Source organism: Suncus etruscus, chromosome 7 (assembly GCF_024139225.1).
Source record: "Suncus etruscus isolate mSunEtr1 chromosome 7, mSunEtr1.pri.cur, whole genome shotgun sequence".
Lineage (NCBI taxonomy): Eukaryota > Metazoa > Chordata > Mammalia > Eulipotyphla > Soricidae > Suncus > Suncus etruscus.
This window is the reverse complement of record NC_064854.1, coordinates 30,560,102-30,573,855: the sequence shown is the minus strand read 5'-3', so window position 1 is coordinate 30,573,855 and position 13,754 is coordinate 30,560,102. Positions and strand designations below refer to the sequence as shown.

General features: G+C 40.7%; 2 protein-coding genes across 9 annotated transcripts in view; one reads left to right on the top strand and one right to left on the bottom strand.

The window, feature by feature from the left end:
* Positions 1-4,762, top strand: part of ABI1 (abl interactor 1) — a 103,780-nt gene extending 99,018 nt beyond the window's left edge. For all 8 annotated transcript variants that reach the window (XM_049777794.1, XM_049777789.1, XM_049777793.1 and 5 more), the window contains one exon: positions 2,923-4,762. In XM_049777794.1, coding sequence (XP_049633751.1) covers positions 2,923-3,098 — 176 coding nt within the window. In that variant the 3' untranslated portion in view covers positions 3,099-4,762. The remainder of the gene's footprint in view (positions 1-2,922) is intronic.
* Positions 4,763-4,822: 60 nt separating this feature from the next.
* Positions 4,823-13,754, bottom strand: part of PDSS1 (decaprenyl diphosphate synthase subunit 1) — a 42,492-nt gene continuing 33,560 nt past the window's right edge. The window contains exons 9-10 of the mRNA XM_049777539.1: positions 10,510-10,590; positions 4,823-5,250 (exon numbers count right to left, since the gene is read on the bottom strand). Coding sequence (XP_049633496.1) covers positions 5,110-5,250; positions 10,510-10,590 — 222 coding nt within the window. The 3' untranslated portion in view covers positions 4,823-5,109. The remainder of the gene's footprint in view (positions 5,251-10,509; positions 10,591-13,754) is intronic.

Sequence of the window (13,754 nt, the reverse complement as noted above, 5' to 3'; positions counted from 1 at the left end):
GCAGAATTTTGAGCTACGTCCAGTGTTTTTCAGCCTTCCCAGCCAAGATGATTTAAATAAAATTCCCCCTTATGTTTTCTATATAAAGGGAAGATTTTTTTCTTAATTTTATTAGAAAAGTGGGTGGAAAACAATCAAATCTTGTTTTTATTACAGTTTCTAAGATGATTTTAAATGATAATTGGAGAGTAACTTGTTTGCCTACATTGGGGGTTTGGAAGGGTGGCACATCCAGCAGTGCTCAGGGCTTTCTTCTGTTCAGGGATCACTACTTGTCTTACTTGGGGGGAATCATATGTGGTTTTACTTAATCAAAGAGCCATGATTTACACAGTTCTTGAGTGTTGTGTTTTAATTATGTAATATTTCAACACCAGATCTACCACCAGTGTCAACTTACCTCCAATAGTGCTCCTGCACTCCATATCTCGTCCCTACCACATGCCTGCCTGTCACATTGATGGGCATATTACAAAGTTTGGTGATTGTAGCTTAGATCTCATGTTTTTCATTATTGTTGAGTCTGTGCTTTGCATATATACCACTTTCCCACATCACTAATATAACTGAAGCCCTGTCTCCTGGTCCTCTATTACTTTACTTTCTCATATTCATCCTTACCCTCTTGCTTTCTTCTGAGTTCTCCCTAAATTCATCTAAATTTATTATATTTATGTGAATATTTTTTTCCCACTTCTATTTTTTACATAAAAATTCTTGGATGTAAGGGTGGTCTGAATGCGACATCTTTCATCCCATTTATCACCTGGGTTGATTCGGCTGATCTGATTGGCTAGGCGGTTGTCCCCTTCCTCCCTCACCACTCCATGTGCATCCCTCCTGGAGCTTCGCACTCGATGGAAGAGGACCCGTTCTTAGGTCGAGGGTATACGAGTAGCTGTATCCCCTTGATAGAACCTCCAAACAAGCTCTCAAGGTCCATTTGTAGGAGAATGTAGGGTAGTCACGCTTCCAAGACTCCAGACACATCCAAATGAGACACTGCACGTGGCAGTCTGCTTTCTTTAAACAAACAAACAAACAAAAAAACAAAAAAACCAAGGGGCCAGAGTGATAGCGCAGTGGTAGGGCATTTGTCTTGAACGCGGTTGACCCAGGACGGACCTGGGTTCGATCCCCGGTATCCCATATGGTCCCCTAAACCAGGAGCTATTTCTGAATGCATAGCCAGGAGTAACCCCTGATGGTCACGGTATGTGGTCCCAAAACCAAAAAAGAAAAAACAAACAACCCCCCCCCCCACGTGCAAAACTTTAATTGAATCATCATGAGGCACACAGTTAACAAAGTTGTTCATGATTGAGTTTCAATCATACAATGTACAACATCCTTTCACCAGTTCATATTTCCCACCACTAGTATCCACAGTTTTCTCCCTAACCTATTCTCTGCCTGACTCTGACAGACATTTTTCTTCTCTTTTCTTTTTCCCTTTTTATTTTAAAGACATTGTGGTTTATAGTAATTACTAAAAGGGGTACCATGCATATCACTTTATCTCCACTCAGCACCCAATTCTTGTCCAGAGCGATTATTTTCAACTATCGTCATAGTGGTGGTCCCTTCTTTGCTTTAACTGCATTACCCTGCTATTTGTGGCAAGCTTCTTACAATGGACTGGTCCTCCTGGCCCTCAACTCTATTTTCTCTGGATATTAATACAATAATATCTTTTTTTTATATCCCACAAATGAATGCAATCATCCTATGTCCCTCTTTTTTTTTTTTTTTTTTTTTTTTAAGTTTTGGGCCACACCTGGTGGTGCTCAGGGGTTACTCCTGGCTGCTGCTCAGAAATAGCTCCTGGCACGCACGGGGGACCGTATGGAACACTGGGATTTGAACCAACCACCTTTGGTCCTGGATCGGCTGCTTGCAAGGCAAACGCTGCTGTTCTATCTCTCCGGGCCCATGTGTTCCTCTTTCTCTGACTCATTTTGCTCAGCATAATACCCTCCATATCCACCCACATTTATATGAATACTTTCTTTGATTAAATAGAATTAGCTTGAGCCAGAGAGATAGCATGGAGGTAGGGCATTTACCTTGCATGCAGAAGGACAGTGGTTCAAATCCCGGCATCCCATATGGTCCCCCAAGCCTGCCAGGAGTGATTCTGAGCATAGAGCCAGGAGTAACCCGAGTGCTGCCGGTTGTGACCCAAAAACAAAACAAAACAAAACAAAAAATTGAGCTTTACCCCCCCCAATGGTTTATTTGCAAATTGGCCAGAGATAAAGCAGAGCAGGTAATGCTGGCCTTGCATTCAGCTGACATTGGGAGTCATTTCTAAACTCAGAGGTAGGAATAGCTCTTGAGCACCATTGGATGTGCCCACAGTCTCTGTTACCACTAAAGTCAAATTACACAATGCAAGTTGTTGATTAACTTGGCAGCTTTGCCTTCAAAGTAAGTTACTTTGAAGAAATTGATGCTTTGAATTTGGTTCGAGCTTAGTAGGTATTTGAATAAGTTCATCGAGAAAATTAATAAAATCCTAAAATTTAGAGATATTTCCTAGATTGTTAGCTATTGATGTCTTTAGTCTGAATGAATTTTTAGTTTGACACTAAGACCAAACCTGCCTATATTTATGATGTGATAATTTAGACTGTTCAGTTAGAGACTGGAGCAGTAGTACAGTGGGTAAGGCCTTGCAAGCAGCCAACCCAGGTTCGATCCCAGGCATCCCATATGGTCCTCCTAGCACTGTCAGGAATGGCCTGAGCACAGAGCCAGGAGTCACCAACCCTCGGAGCACCACTGGGAGTGGCCCAAAAACAAACAAAAAAAACTTCAAATATAGTTGATTTTGTCATTATATTTAATTAGCATTGAAATTAAATGTGATGAAATATTCTATATTGTACACTGGTGATATCTCAACTTTTCTCTTTCTAGTTGTGGCAATATATGATTACACAAAAGACAAGGATGATGAGCTATCATTTATGGAGGGTGCAATCATTTATGTAATAAAGAAGAATGATGATGGATGGTATGAAGGAGTCTGCAATCGAGTGACTGGTCTGTTCCCTGGGAACTACGTTGAATCAATCATGCACTATACTGATTAAACTTTTTGCGTTAAGAGTAGGTTCTTCTATTACTGTGTCATACTGTGGGACTATTATGGTTAACAGAATTGTCTTAAAATGTGCCCATATTTTCAGGACATGCTGTTTTATTGGTATAATTGAATGTCTACCTGTAAGCATAAATCTTTGAGGCAGTTTCTGTTTTGCTAAAGAACAATTTATACAGACACTGTCCATTACTGATTATGCTTAATATACTTACATATTGTTAACTCTATGACCAGCTTAAATATTCTGGGGATGTGGGGTATAATATTTAACAAATCATGATTCAGATGGTTCCATTACATGTTCAGCATGTTACTAATGCTATGTCAAACTAATACTAAAATCAGAAAACTTAAAAGCTGGTGCTGGTCATACTTTTATTTAGACTATCTCATTCTTCAAATATACTATTTGTTTAAAGCATGCATACAAATTCATGTAATGAAATATACTTAAAAAATCCAAGATGCTTCCAATTTGTGTAATATCTACTTGGAGTATTTGTACCGAGGTCTCTTGAAATGAACTGAGTCTCTAAGGTCTCCATGTGAAACAAAGGGTTATCTGTAACATTGTGATTTGTACCTAAGTTTTTTAATGAATGAATTTTCATTATAAATTTTTTCCATTCATAAATATATAAGTGAACCAAAGGTTTTTGTCCTTTTCTTCACTGGTTTGCTTTAAAAAAAAAAAAAAAGAATAAATGATACTGATTTATTGCAGAATTATGGTTCTATTTTCTCAATATATTTACCTTGGAAAAATATTTTAGCCTTATCTCACTGTCCCAATAGCAATGTGACTGATTTTTGCAGATTTAAAATCTGGTTATTTACAAGTCAATCTACTGAATTTTTTTTCTAAAATAACTTTTTCAAAGCTAAGAAAATGTATCGAAGTATGCATATTCTATAAGAAAAATTCTTCAAGATTGCTACAGTTAAGCAATTACTGAAGTTTTTCTCTGGACTGTCATATATCATTCTGGTCCAATGAAAGAAAATTATAATTATCTTTTACATATTTGTTTTATAGAAGTGAATGCAACTGATCTTTGAACAGGCACTATTTAATCCATTATCGGCACTAGGAACAAAAGGATTTTAAAAATAAAATAGTTGGGGAAAGGTGGGTCATGTATTAAATCAATAAAGAGGAATATATACCTTATCAGCAGATTTGTATCGTCTTTTGGCATAATTGAAATGCAACACGTGCACTTTCTGTGTCTCCTCTTATTTAAGGGAAGGTTAGAGGGATGTTTTCTCTTATTTTCTGTATAATTCTTTATTGCCTAGGACATTAAAGTAGAGCACTCAAGGATGGGTTTCTGTGTAGTGAGGATTTGTTTGGATTTCAAATTACTGTTATGTACTGGGTGTTTCAGACTTATAAGGATAGTAAATGGTAAGATTAGTACAAAACATTTCTGAAAATTAAAGACAATTATTGCTATAAAGATCAATGTGACTATTGCATATGCATTTTGCCTTTGTTAATTTTATACAAGATTTCAGTATCACTAGTATTCAGCTAGCTACTTTCATTTTTTTTTCCAGTGGAATGATCTCTTGTACATAACCTGGTGTCTAAATTTTATGTACAGTCTTTTATAATAAACCATTCTCCTATATGCAGTTTTGGATAATGGACTGAAATGTGGACTTAGTGTTTTTTGGCCTTTACCCCATGATAAAACAAGATGCACCATCTTATTTTTATTATTATTTATTTGTGAAATGGCTTTACATGTGGATTTAACAGTGTAAACAATACCACCTAAAATTCACAGGATAACTTTGATTAGAATTTATAGGACTAGACAGAATCAGGTGGTTTAATGACATTTAAAATTTTTCTGAAAAATTTGCAATAAAAAAAACTGCCCATTCATAAGGTTGAAATGCTTTTTGGTTATCTGCACATGAAGCAAAGTATATTCCAGAAAGTTCTTTAGGCACAGTCTGGTAAAATAGCTGCCAGAAGTATCAAAGAGTTGTCATTTATCTCTTCTGAGCAAAATTTCTGAGAGGTTTATGAGGGCATCTCTTTCTGGGGATGGTCGAAGTTTACTGATTTCTTTTATTGCTTCATGACAGTACTGCTGGGCGAGGTAGGTTGTTTGTTGCACACCGTCACTCTGAAAGACAAAAAACCCAAATCAGACCATCCATTGGATCAGCTCTAATAAGTTAGCACATTTTGAGATGAGGTAAAGTAGCCAAACTCTGCCTCATGTTCTCCCTTAAACATGTTGCGTTTTTAAATGCTCCCCAGATTAAGGCATATTTCATCCTATTAACATGCAATATTAAACAGCCATTTATCTCCTTCTTAAATATTAGTTAAGTGAAAAGCATTTATCTGTCTGAAATAAATTAAAATTTGATTTTACTAAATCACTGAAGTGCAGTATCAAAAAGTTGATGGTTCAGTTTCAGTCATGCAATGTTCCAACATCCACCTTTTCACTAGTGTGCATTTCCTGCCACCCATGTTCTCAGTTTCACTCCCCATCATACCACTCCTCAGGCTGCCTCTAATGGCAGACACTTTTCTCTCTCCTTCCCTCTCCCTCTTTCCTTTCCCCTTTTTTCCTTTTAGGCACCATAGCTTGAAATAAATTAAGAAATCTAAAGCCTTAAAAGGAGTCATTAGGACCCGGAGAGGTAGCACAGCGGTGTTTGCCTTGCAAGCAGCCGATCCAGGACCTAAGGTGGTTGGTTCAAATCCCGGTGTCCCATATGGTCCCCAGTGCCTGCCAGGAGCTATTTCTGAGCAGACAGCCAGGAGTAACCCCTGAGCACCGCCAGGTGTGACCCAGAAACAAACAAACAAAAAAGTCATTAAATACTGTAACAAAAGTATAGAACAGTTTAGAAGGAAATTGTTTTCTCCTTCAAAAGACATCAGCCTACCTTTGGCTAATTTTTTGTAGTGCTGGAAATCAAACCCAGGCTGTCATATATGTTCTACAGCTGATACACATTCTCATCTTTGCTGTTTATTATTTTTCTGTGCTTCTAAGATCATTTAAAAATACAAATAACTGGGGCTGCAGTGGTATCACAGCAGTAGGCCGACCCAGGATGGACCTGGATTTGATCCCCAGCATCCGATATGGTCCCTTGCCCAAGCTAGGAGCGATTTCTGAGCACTGAGCCAGGAGTTACCTCTGAGCGCCACTGAGTGTAGCCCAAAAACCAAAAGCAAAAAACACCCCACAAATAACATCTATTGTTAGTGTTGTGTTATACTAAGACTAAGTAGTGGTCAAGACTAGCCCCAGTAGTTTAGAGGTCATCGGGCATTGCTCAGTTGAGGATAGCAGGTCTGGTGTTACAGGGATTGAACATGGGGCCTCCAGCTTGTGCTCTACCATGTGAGGCATATCTCTGAGCTCCTTGTAAACACATTGCCTGTAGTTCTTTGATAGCCTTTGCTGCATAGCATTGACTTCCTCCTAGTGTAAGATGAGAATACTACTGCTCGTCCTATTTCTGTAAGTACACCTATAGAAGTACCTGCACTCTATCCAATAGCAATTTTTGTTAATTCTTAATTTTTGTCATTGTGTGGTGTTTTTTTTTTTGGGGGGGGGGGTCACACCTGCCTGTGCTCAGGGGTTACTCTTGGCTCTGTGCTGAGAAATCACTCCTGGCAGGCTCGAGGGATCATATGGGATTTGAGCCATCGTCTGTCCATCCTGGATCAGCTGCATGCAAGGCAATGCCCTCCAGCTGTGCTATCACTCTGGCCTTAATTCTTTTTTTTTAAATGGGGTTGGAGTGGGGGTGAAGCCAGGGCTTCAGGATCTAAATCTCCAAAAGTAGTGATTATTTCTAGAAGCCAAATGTTAAAAAAAATGTTGAGGTTGGTAGGTAGGCAGTTGCCTTACACACAGCTAACCTGGATTAAATTGCTGACATCATATTTGGATGCCTCATGCCCAGTTCGGAGTGATCCCTGAGCACAGAGCCAAGAGTAAGTTTTGACCATAGCTGGGTGTGGCCCCCAAATAGAAACAGCATGTTTCTAATTTCCATGACATAGCATGTTAACTGCAGTATCAAGCCATGTACCTATAATTTTGTTTTCTGCACAGTGGGTCCACGTTCCATTATTCATGAAATCTGTTATTCCGAATAGACTATTTCTAACATTATTGGTAAAAGGCTCTCATTTCCTCTACCAATTGACATAAACTGTGACTCACAATATGACACATTTTATTTTTCTGTGCCTTGGACAGAAGCCCACTTCTGGATGAATTACCCTTTTTGGAGAAGGATCGCCTGATTCCTGTAATTTCCATGGCCTTCATCAATACTATTCATTATTTAGTTTTCTAGCTCTTATGTTCAGCTGCATGCTAAATTGACTTTTTAATGACCTTGTTAGTCCATTATCTCTTTTTCTTTTTCTTTTTTTTTTTTTTTGGTTTTTGGTTTTTGGGTCACACCCGGCGTTGCTCAGGGGTTACTCCTGGCTGTCTGCTCAGAAATAGCTCCTGGCAGGCACGGGGGACCCTATGGGACACCGGGATTCGAACCAACCACCTTTGGTCCTGGATCGGCTGCTTGCAAGGCAAACACCGCTGTGCTATCTCTTTGGGCCCCATTATCTCTTTTTCTTGGTGGGGGACATGAAGGGATTCTCAGAGGTAGACTGCCTGGCATTGCAGATTGGATAGTTGAGTGCTTGGCCATAGTGATGCAGTGCTACTTGGGTGGGCCCTGGAGCACTGGAGACTAGCAGGGTCAGACCAGGTGTACTTGGGGAATCAGTAGTGTGGAGACTGAACACAGGCCTTGTGCAGCTCTGATTTGATTCCTCTCCCCGGTCTTTTATGTATTTTTAAAAAGCATGTTATTCTCCCTTCCCCTGTACTTAGGAGTCCTATGACCCCAATCTTTTGAAATCTGATTTTAGTTATTAGTGCTTTTTGTATTTATATTTAGTGAACAGTTGACTGTGGTTACAGGGTTCTAGATTTCAAATGTTTCCTCTGTTGAGGCCGCAACAATAGTAAGTACAGTGGGTACAGTGTTTTCCTTGCATGCGACTGACCTGGGTTTAATCTCCAGCATCCCATATGGTCTCCCAAGCACCACCACTAGGAGTAACCCCTGAGTACTACCAGGTGTGGCAAAAACAAAAACTTAAAAAATGTTTCCTCCACACTTGGGAGAGTCTTAACAGCACTACCTGTAGCACCCAATTTTTGCTCTGCTCAGAGCCAGTTTTGATATTTTTGCTTTTTGCATGTGAATATTATTTGATTCTGGCCTTTTCACTTAGTATGACTACACTGTTTTGAGAGCTATGCTCATTTTAACTCCTTATTGTATATATTTTGTAAGATTCCCTCAACAGTTTGAAATGAATTGTCTATAATCAGTTGCAATAGTTTCATCTTTGTTCATTTCAGGGCTGAAGAGATAATAAGAGTACAGGAGGTAAGGCCTTTCATGCAGCTCACATCAATTCAATCCCTCAATGAATATGGTCCCATGAGTACTGCCATGAATAGGTCCAGAGCACTGCTGAATATGGTTTCTTATCTTATTCAATGAATGCAGTTTATTTGTTGTTCTTGGGTTCCTGTAAAAGCTTTGGGGCCAGAAATGATAGGGCATTCGCCTTACATATGGCTGATCCAGGATTGATCCTATATAGTTTTCGAGCCTGCCAGGAGCAATTTTTGAGAGCAGAGGCAGGAGTAACCCCTGAATGCTGCAGGGTGTGGCCCAAAAACCAAACCAAATCAAAACAAAAAGTTTCTTCTACATTTTCTAGAATTTGTTTTACCTATGATCTATAATTATTACCTTTTACACCCAAATTCTCACTTTTGCCTTTAACAATACTGTTATTTACAGAAACAAACCATTTCTAGACATAGATCTTACCAGCTTTAATTCTCATACTGAATTCCTTTTATTTCTTTTTTTGTAGTACCAGAGATTGGACCTAGGACCTCATGGTCAAAGGCAGTTATCTATAACTTTATTTTACTCCCCTTACCTTTAATATTGAGTTCTTTATTTATTTATTTATTTATTTTTGGCTTTTGGGCCACCCCCGGCGGTGCTCAGGGGTTACTCCTGGCTGTCTGCTCAGAAATAGCTCCTGGCAGGCACGGGGGACCATATGGGACACCGGGATTCGAACCAACCACCTTCGGTCCTGGGTGGGCTGCTTGCAAGGCAAACGCTGCTGTGCTATCTCTCCGGGCCCTAATATTGAGTTCTTAATAGTACTTCAGATTACCTGAAAAGCTGGCAATTCAAAGCAAGTAATTAGGCTTAATATAGAATAGGAATTAAAGTTCAGTATAGAATTATCCCTTGAATGGGGTTTAGCTTTTAGAAATTTTAAAAAGCTGGAAGGCAAATTTGAAATCTTTTAGTTTTTGTTTTGTTTTGTAGCCACATTCCAAAATGCTCAGGTGTTCCTTGCTCCTGATTCTGCATTCAGGAATCATTACTGGCGGCATTTGGGGGACTACATGGGATGCCAGAGATCGAACCCAGGTCAGCCAAGTGCAAGGCAAACACTCTACCTGATGTACTATCCTTTCAACCCCTTAAATATTACATTAAGGGTAGATCTCAGACCACATCTTTCTAAAAAGCGTTAACTCCAGCTCATTCATATAACTGAATGGTGTCCAAATGACTAAATTTTATAAACAGCTCACTCTGGAAAGAATCTAGTGAAAATATGCCCAAATATGAAAGTCTATGAATATGAATATCAAAGTCTATAAAATTATGCCTTAGCTTCTACAGAAAAGTTTTGAAGATATGTGATAAACATATCTGAAATAAGCTTATTCCCTGAATCTAGTCAAATTTAGTTTGCCTGTGCTGGCTTAATTTTTTTTTTTTGATTACCATTGGTGGGGAGGTGCTAAAGAGATAGGATAGCAGGTAGGATACTTGCCCTACACTCAGTCAACCTGGTTTTAATCTGTGGCACCCCAAACACCAGGAGTAACCCCTGAGCATGTTGATGTGACCCAAAAAAATAAGCAAGAAAAGGGTTATTTTTAGCCATAACTAGATAACAATTCTATGGAATGAATTAAATGCCAATTTTGCTAAGACCATAAGAAAGTATGAAATGGCTTTTATTAGGAGTAAAATACGGGTCCAGAGAGAACAATTGCTGTACTGGTTTCAGAACAATAGATGTCAATCCTGACTGCACATTACCCTGCTTGAGACTAAATAGAATCTTTGAGAAGAAATCTAGAAGTAAATCATACATTTTCCCTTTAATCCAAGAATTGAACAGACGTCATCATATCTAAAATTTAATGTTATAATACTTGGCTAAGGAACTCTGCATTCTTTTTCTGCAGTTGCCCTTTTCTCTTTCAAAACAATCTTACCTGTAATACATATTGTCGAGCTCTGTCCACATCTCCTGGTAGGTTGAAACGTCTCATTATCATTGCATTCATTTCTGGGAACTAATCACACAAAAGTTATGTTTGAGAATCAAATATTTTAATAGTTTGTAACAAGAGAATAAAACGGGAGGGGAGGTAGTTCAAAGTTTGGCTAATGGGAGAGGAATCTATAACCAGTTACAGCAGTGTGGAGCTGGGGGCATAGTACAACAGTGGGGTGCTTGCCTTGCACAGAGCAGACCTAGGTTTAATCCCAGGCACCAGATATTGACCCCCTAGTACCACTAGGAGTGATTCCTGAGCCAGACCCTGCAGTAAGCCCTGAGCATAGCTGATGTGGCCCAAAACAAACAACAAAAAGAAACACAGCTAATAGACACAATTTCCCATTTCAGAACTAAGCTGTTTTATTGAGAGGCAGCTTACTTATGCATGACTCATCCTGAGTTCGGCAGATCCTTATTCTCATGATCTGTTCTATCCTTGGCTCAATGATGAGTAAGATAGAGAAGGAACAAATATTCCTCTTGACTTCTCATATTCACGTTTTCAGAATAAATTTGAATCACCCACCAGAAGCCTGTTTTGAGTCAAGAATTTAAGTAGAGAGAAGGCTTCTACTTAAAGAGTGTAAGTCTTTGTTTTGGGGTGCCAGCGATAGACACAGACAGGGTTGGGACAGGCCCAGGTGTACATAAGTTCTTTTCCTGGTGATGTTCAAGGGGCCCTTATGGAGACTGGATCAAAGCTGGTTGACCTACAGGCAAGCCCGTTCCTGCTGTACTATCGTTCAGGCCTTGAGTGCATTTCTAACAAGTTCCCAGGTAGTACTGATGGTCAGGACATTTTGAGACCTACTGACCTAGGAAAAGCATGGGAATAAGGCCTACTTTTTTTTTTCTTTTGTTTTTTTTGGGCCACACCCGTTTGATGCTCAGGGGTTACTCCTGGCTAAGGGCTCAGACATTGCCCCTGGCTTGGGGGGGGACCATATGGGATGCCGGGGGATCTAACTGCGGTCCTTCCTTGGCTAGCGCTTGCAAGGCAGACACCTTACCTCTAGCGCCACCTCTCTGGCCCCAAGACCTACTTTTAGTACTAAACTGAGTAACACTTGAAAATTGTTGAGTTTTCTGAGTAGAGATGATTTTGCAGTTAGCCTTAGCAGCTCTTTGAAAATAGACCAAGCAGTGATCAGCCCAGCATTCAATACATACTGGAATCACGGTTATTGCCTAGTGGATCTGATCACACTGCTTGCCCTGAGTACTAGGATCTAATCACTCACCAGATCTTTTTTGTTTTGTGTTAGAGCCACATCTGGCTTACTTCTGGCTCTGATCAGGGATAACTCCTGTTGGTGCTCGGGACCAAACCTGGGTTGAGTGGGTACAAGGCAAGAGTTCTACTCACTGTATTATCTTTCCAGCCTACTCTCCAAATTTTCAATGTGTAGCCATAGCTGAAAAACATCTAATTAGAAGAGGCAGAACAAAGAATACTAGGCAGACTGTTGTGGTTAATTTTTGGAGTGGGTCACACCTGGCAGCGCTCAAGGATTACTCCTGGCTCTAGGCTCAGAAATTGCTCCTGGCAGGCTTGGGGGACCATATGGAATGCCGGGAATTGAAACGGGTACCTCCCAGGTTGGCCACATGCAAGGCAAACACCCTACCGCTGTGCTATTTCTCCGGCCCCTAGTTCTTAAGTCAATAACTAGGACTTAAGTTGATAACTAGCTGTGCCCAGCATTTACTCCTGACTTTGTGCTCAGGGGACCAAACAGATATGTTGTGCTAGAAATCAAACCTGGGTCACCCCAGGTGAAAGGCAAACACCCAACTCACTCCCATCCAGTCCCTAAAAGTGATTTTTTTTTTTTTAAGAATAAAACTTGAGGGCCCGGAGAGATAGCACAGCGGCGTTTGCCTTGCAGGCAGCCGATCCAGGACCTAAGGTGGTTGGTTCGAATCCCGGTGTCCCATATGGTCCCCCGTGCCTGCCAGGAGCTATTTCTGAGCAGACAGTGAGGAGTGACCCCTGAGCACTGCTGGGTGTGGCCCAAAAACCAAAAAAAAAAAAAAAAAAAAAAGAATAAAACTTGAGGGCCGGAGTGGTGGTGCAGGGCATAAGGCATCACCTTGCACTCGCGTGCTAGCCTATGACAGACCGTGGTTTGACCCCCCCAGCATCCCATATGGTTCCCCAAGTCAGGAGTGGCCCCCCAAAAAAACAAAACAAAAATAAGAAAACTTTGAGTTTTACAAGAAACACATTAGGAAACCTTAAATTAATCCTACCAGATTAAAAAAAATTCCACAAAAACTAAGTCATTTATCTTAGTTTCTTTTTTTTTTTTTTTTTTTTTTTTTTGGTTTTTGGGCCACACCCTGTGACGCTCAGGGGTTACTCCTGGCTATGCGCTCAGAAGTTGCTCCTGGCTTGGGGGACCATATGGGACACCGGGGGATCGAACCGCGGTCCGTCCAAGGATAGCGCAGGCAAGGCAGGCACCTTACCTTTAGCGCCACCGCCCGGCCCCCAAATTTTTTTTTTTTGGTTTTTGGGCCACACCCTGTGACGCTCAGGGGTTACTCCTGGCTATGCGCTCAGAAGTTGCTCCTGGCTTCTTGGGGGACCATATGGGACGCCGGGGGATCGAACCGCAGTCCATCCTAGGCTAGCGCAGGCAAGGCAGGCACCTTACCTCCAGCGCCACCGCCCGGCCCTTTATCTTAGTTTCTTATTGCTACGTTCCAAACATCGAATATATTCTCAAAACTGATGATATTCACCTGTATATCTGATAAATCTACCCTCTGTCCTTGGTCCGTTGCTCCCCCACCCTGGGAGTGGTGTTGTGAGGCCACACCTGGCAATGATGTTCTGGGATGCCAGAGACTGGGCAGGGCAAGCATCCTGCCTGTTGTGCTCTCTCTGGCCCCTGATCAAGTTCCATGTCTTTTGGTATATATTTTCTGTAATTCCAAGAACTGAGGTAAAATGTGCTGATTTGAGTGGGTGGTTTCTCTTAACTCCTTATAAAAGCATTGAGAAAGCAAAATTTGGGGAGAAAAATAAAACAACAAAACCCAAAATCTTGCCTCCAGCGTGCCTACAGCCTTTGAAACATGTAGTGTATGCAACTTCCACATGCACATATCAGCTCTTCCACCAGACACACTCCAGTTGACTTAATGTGTTTGTGGAAAAGAAACAGAAAC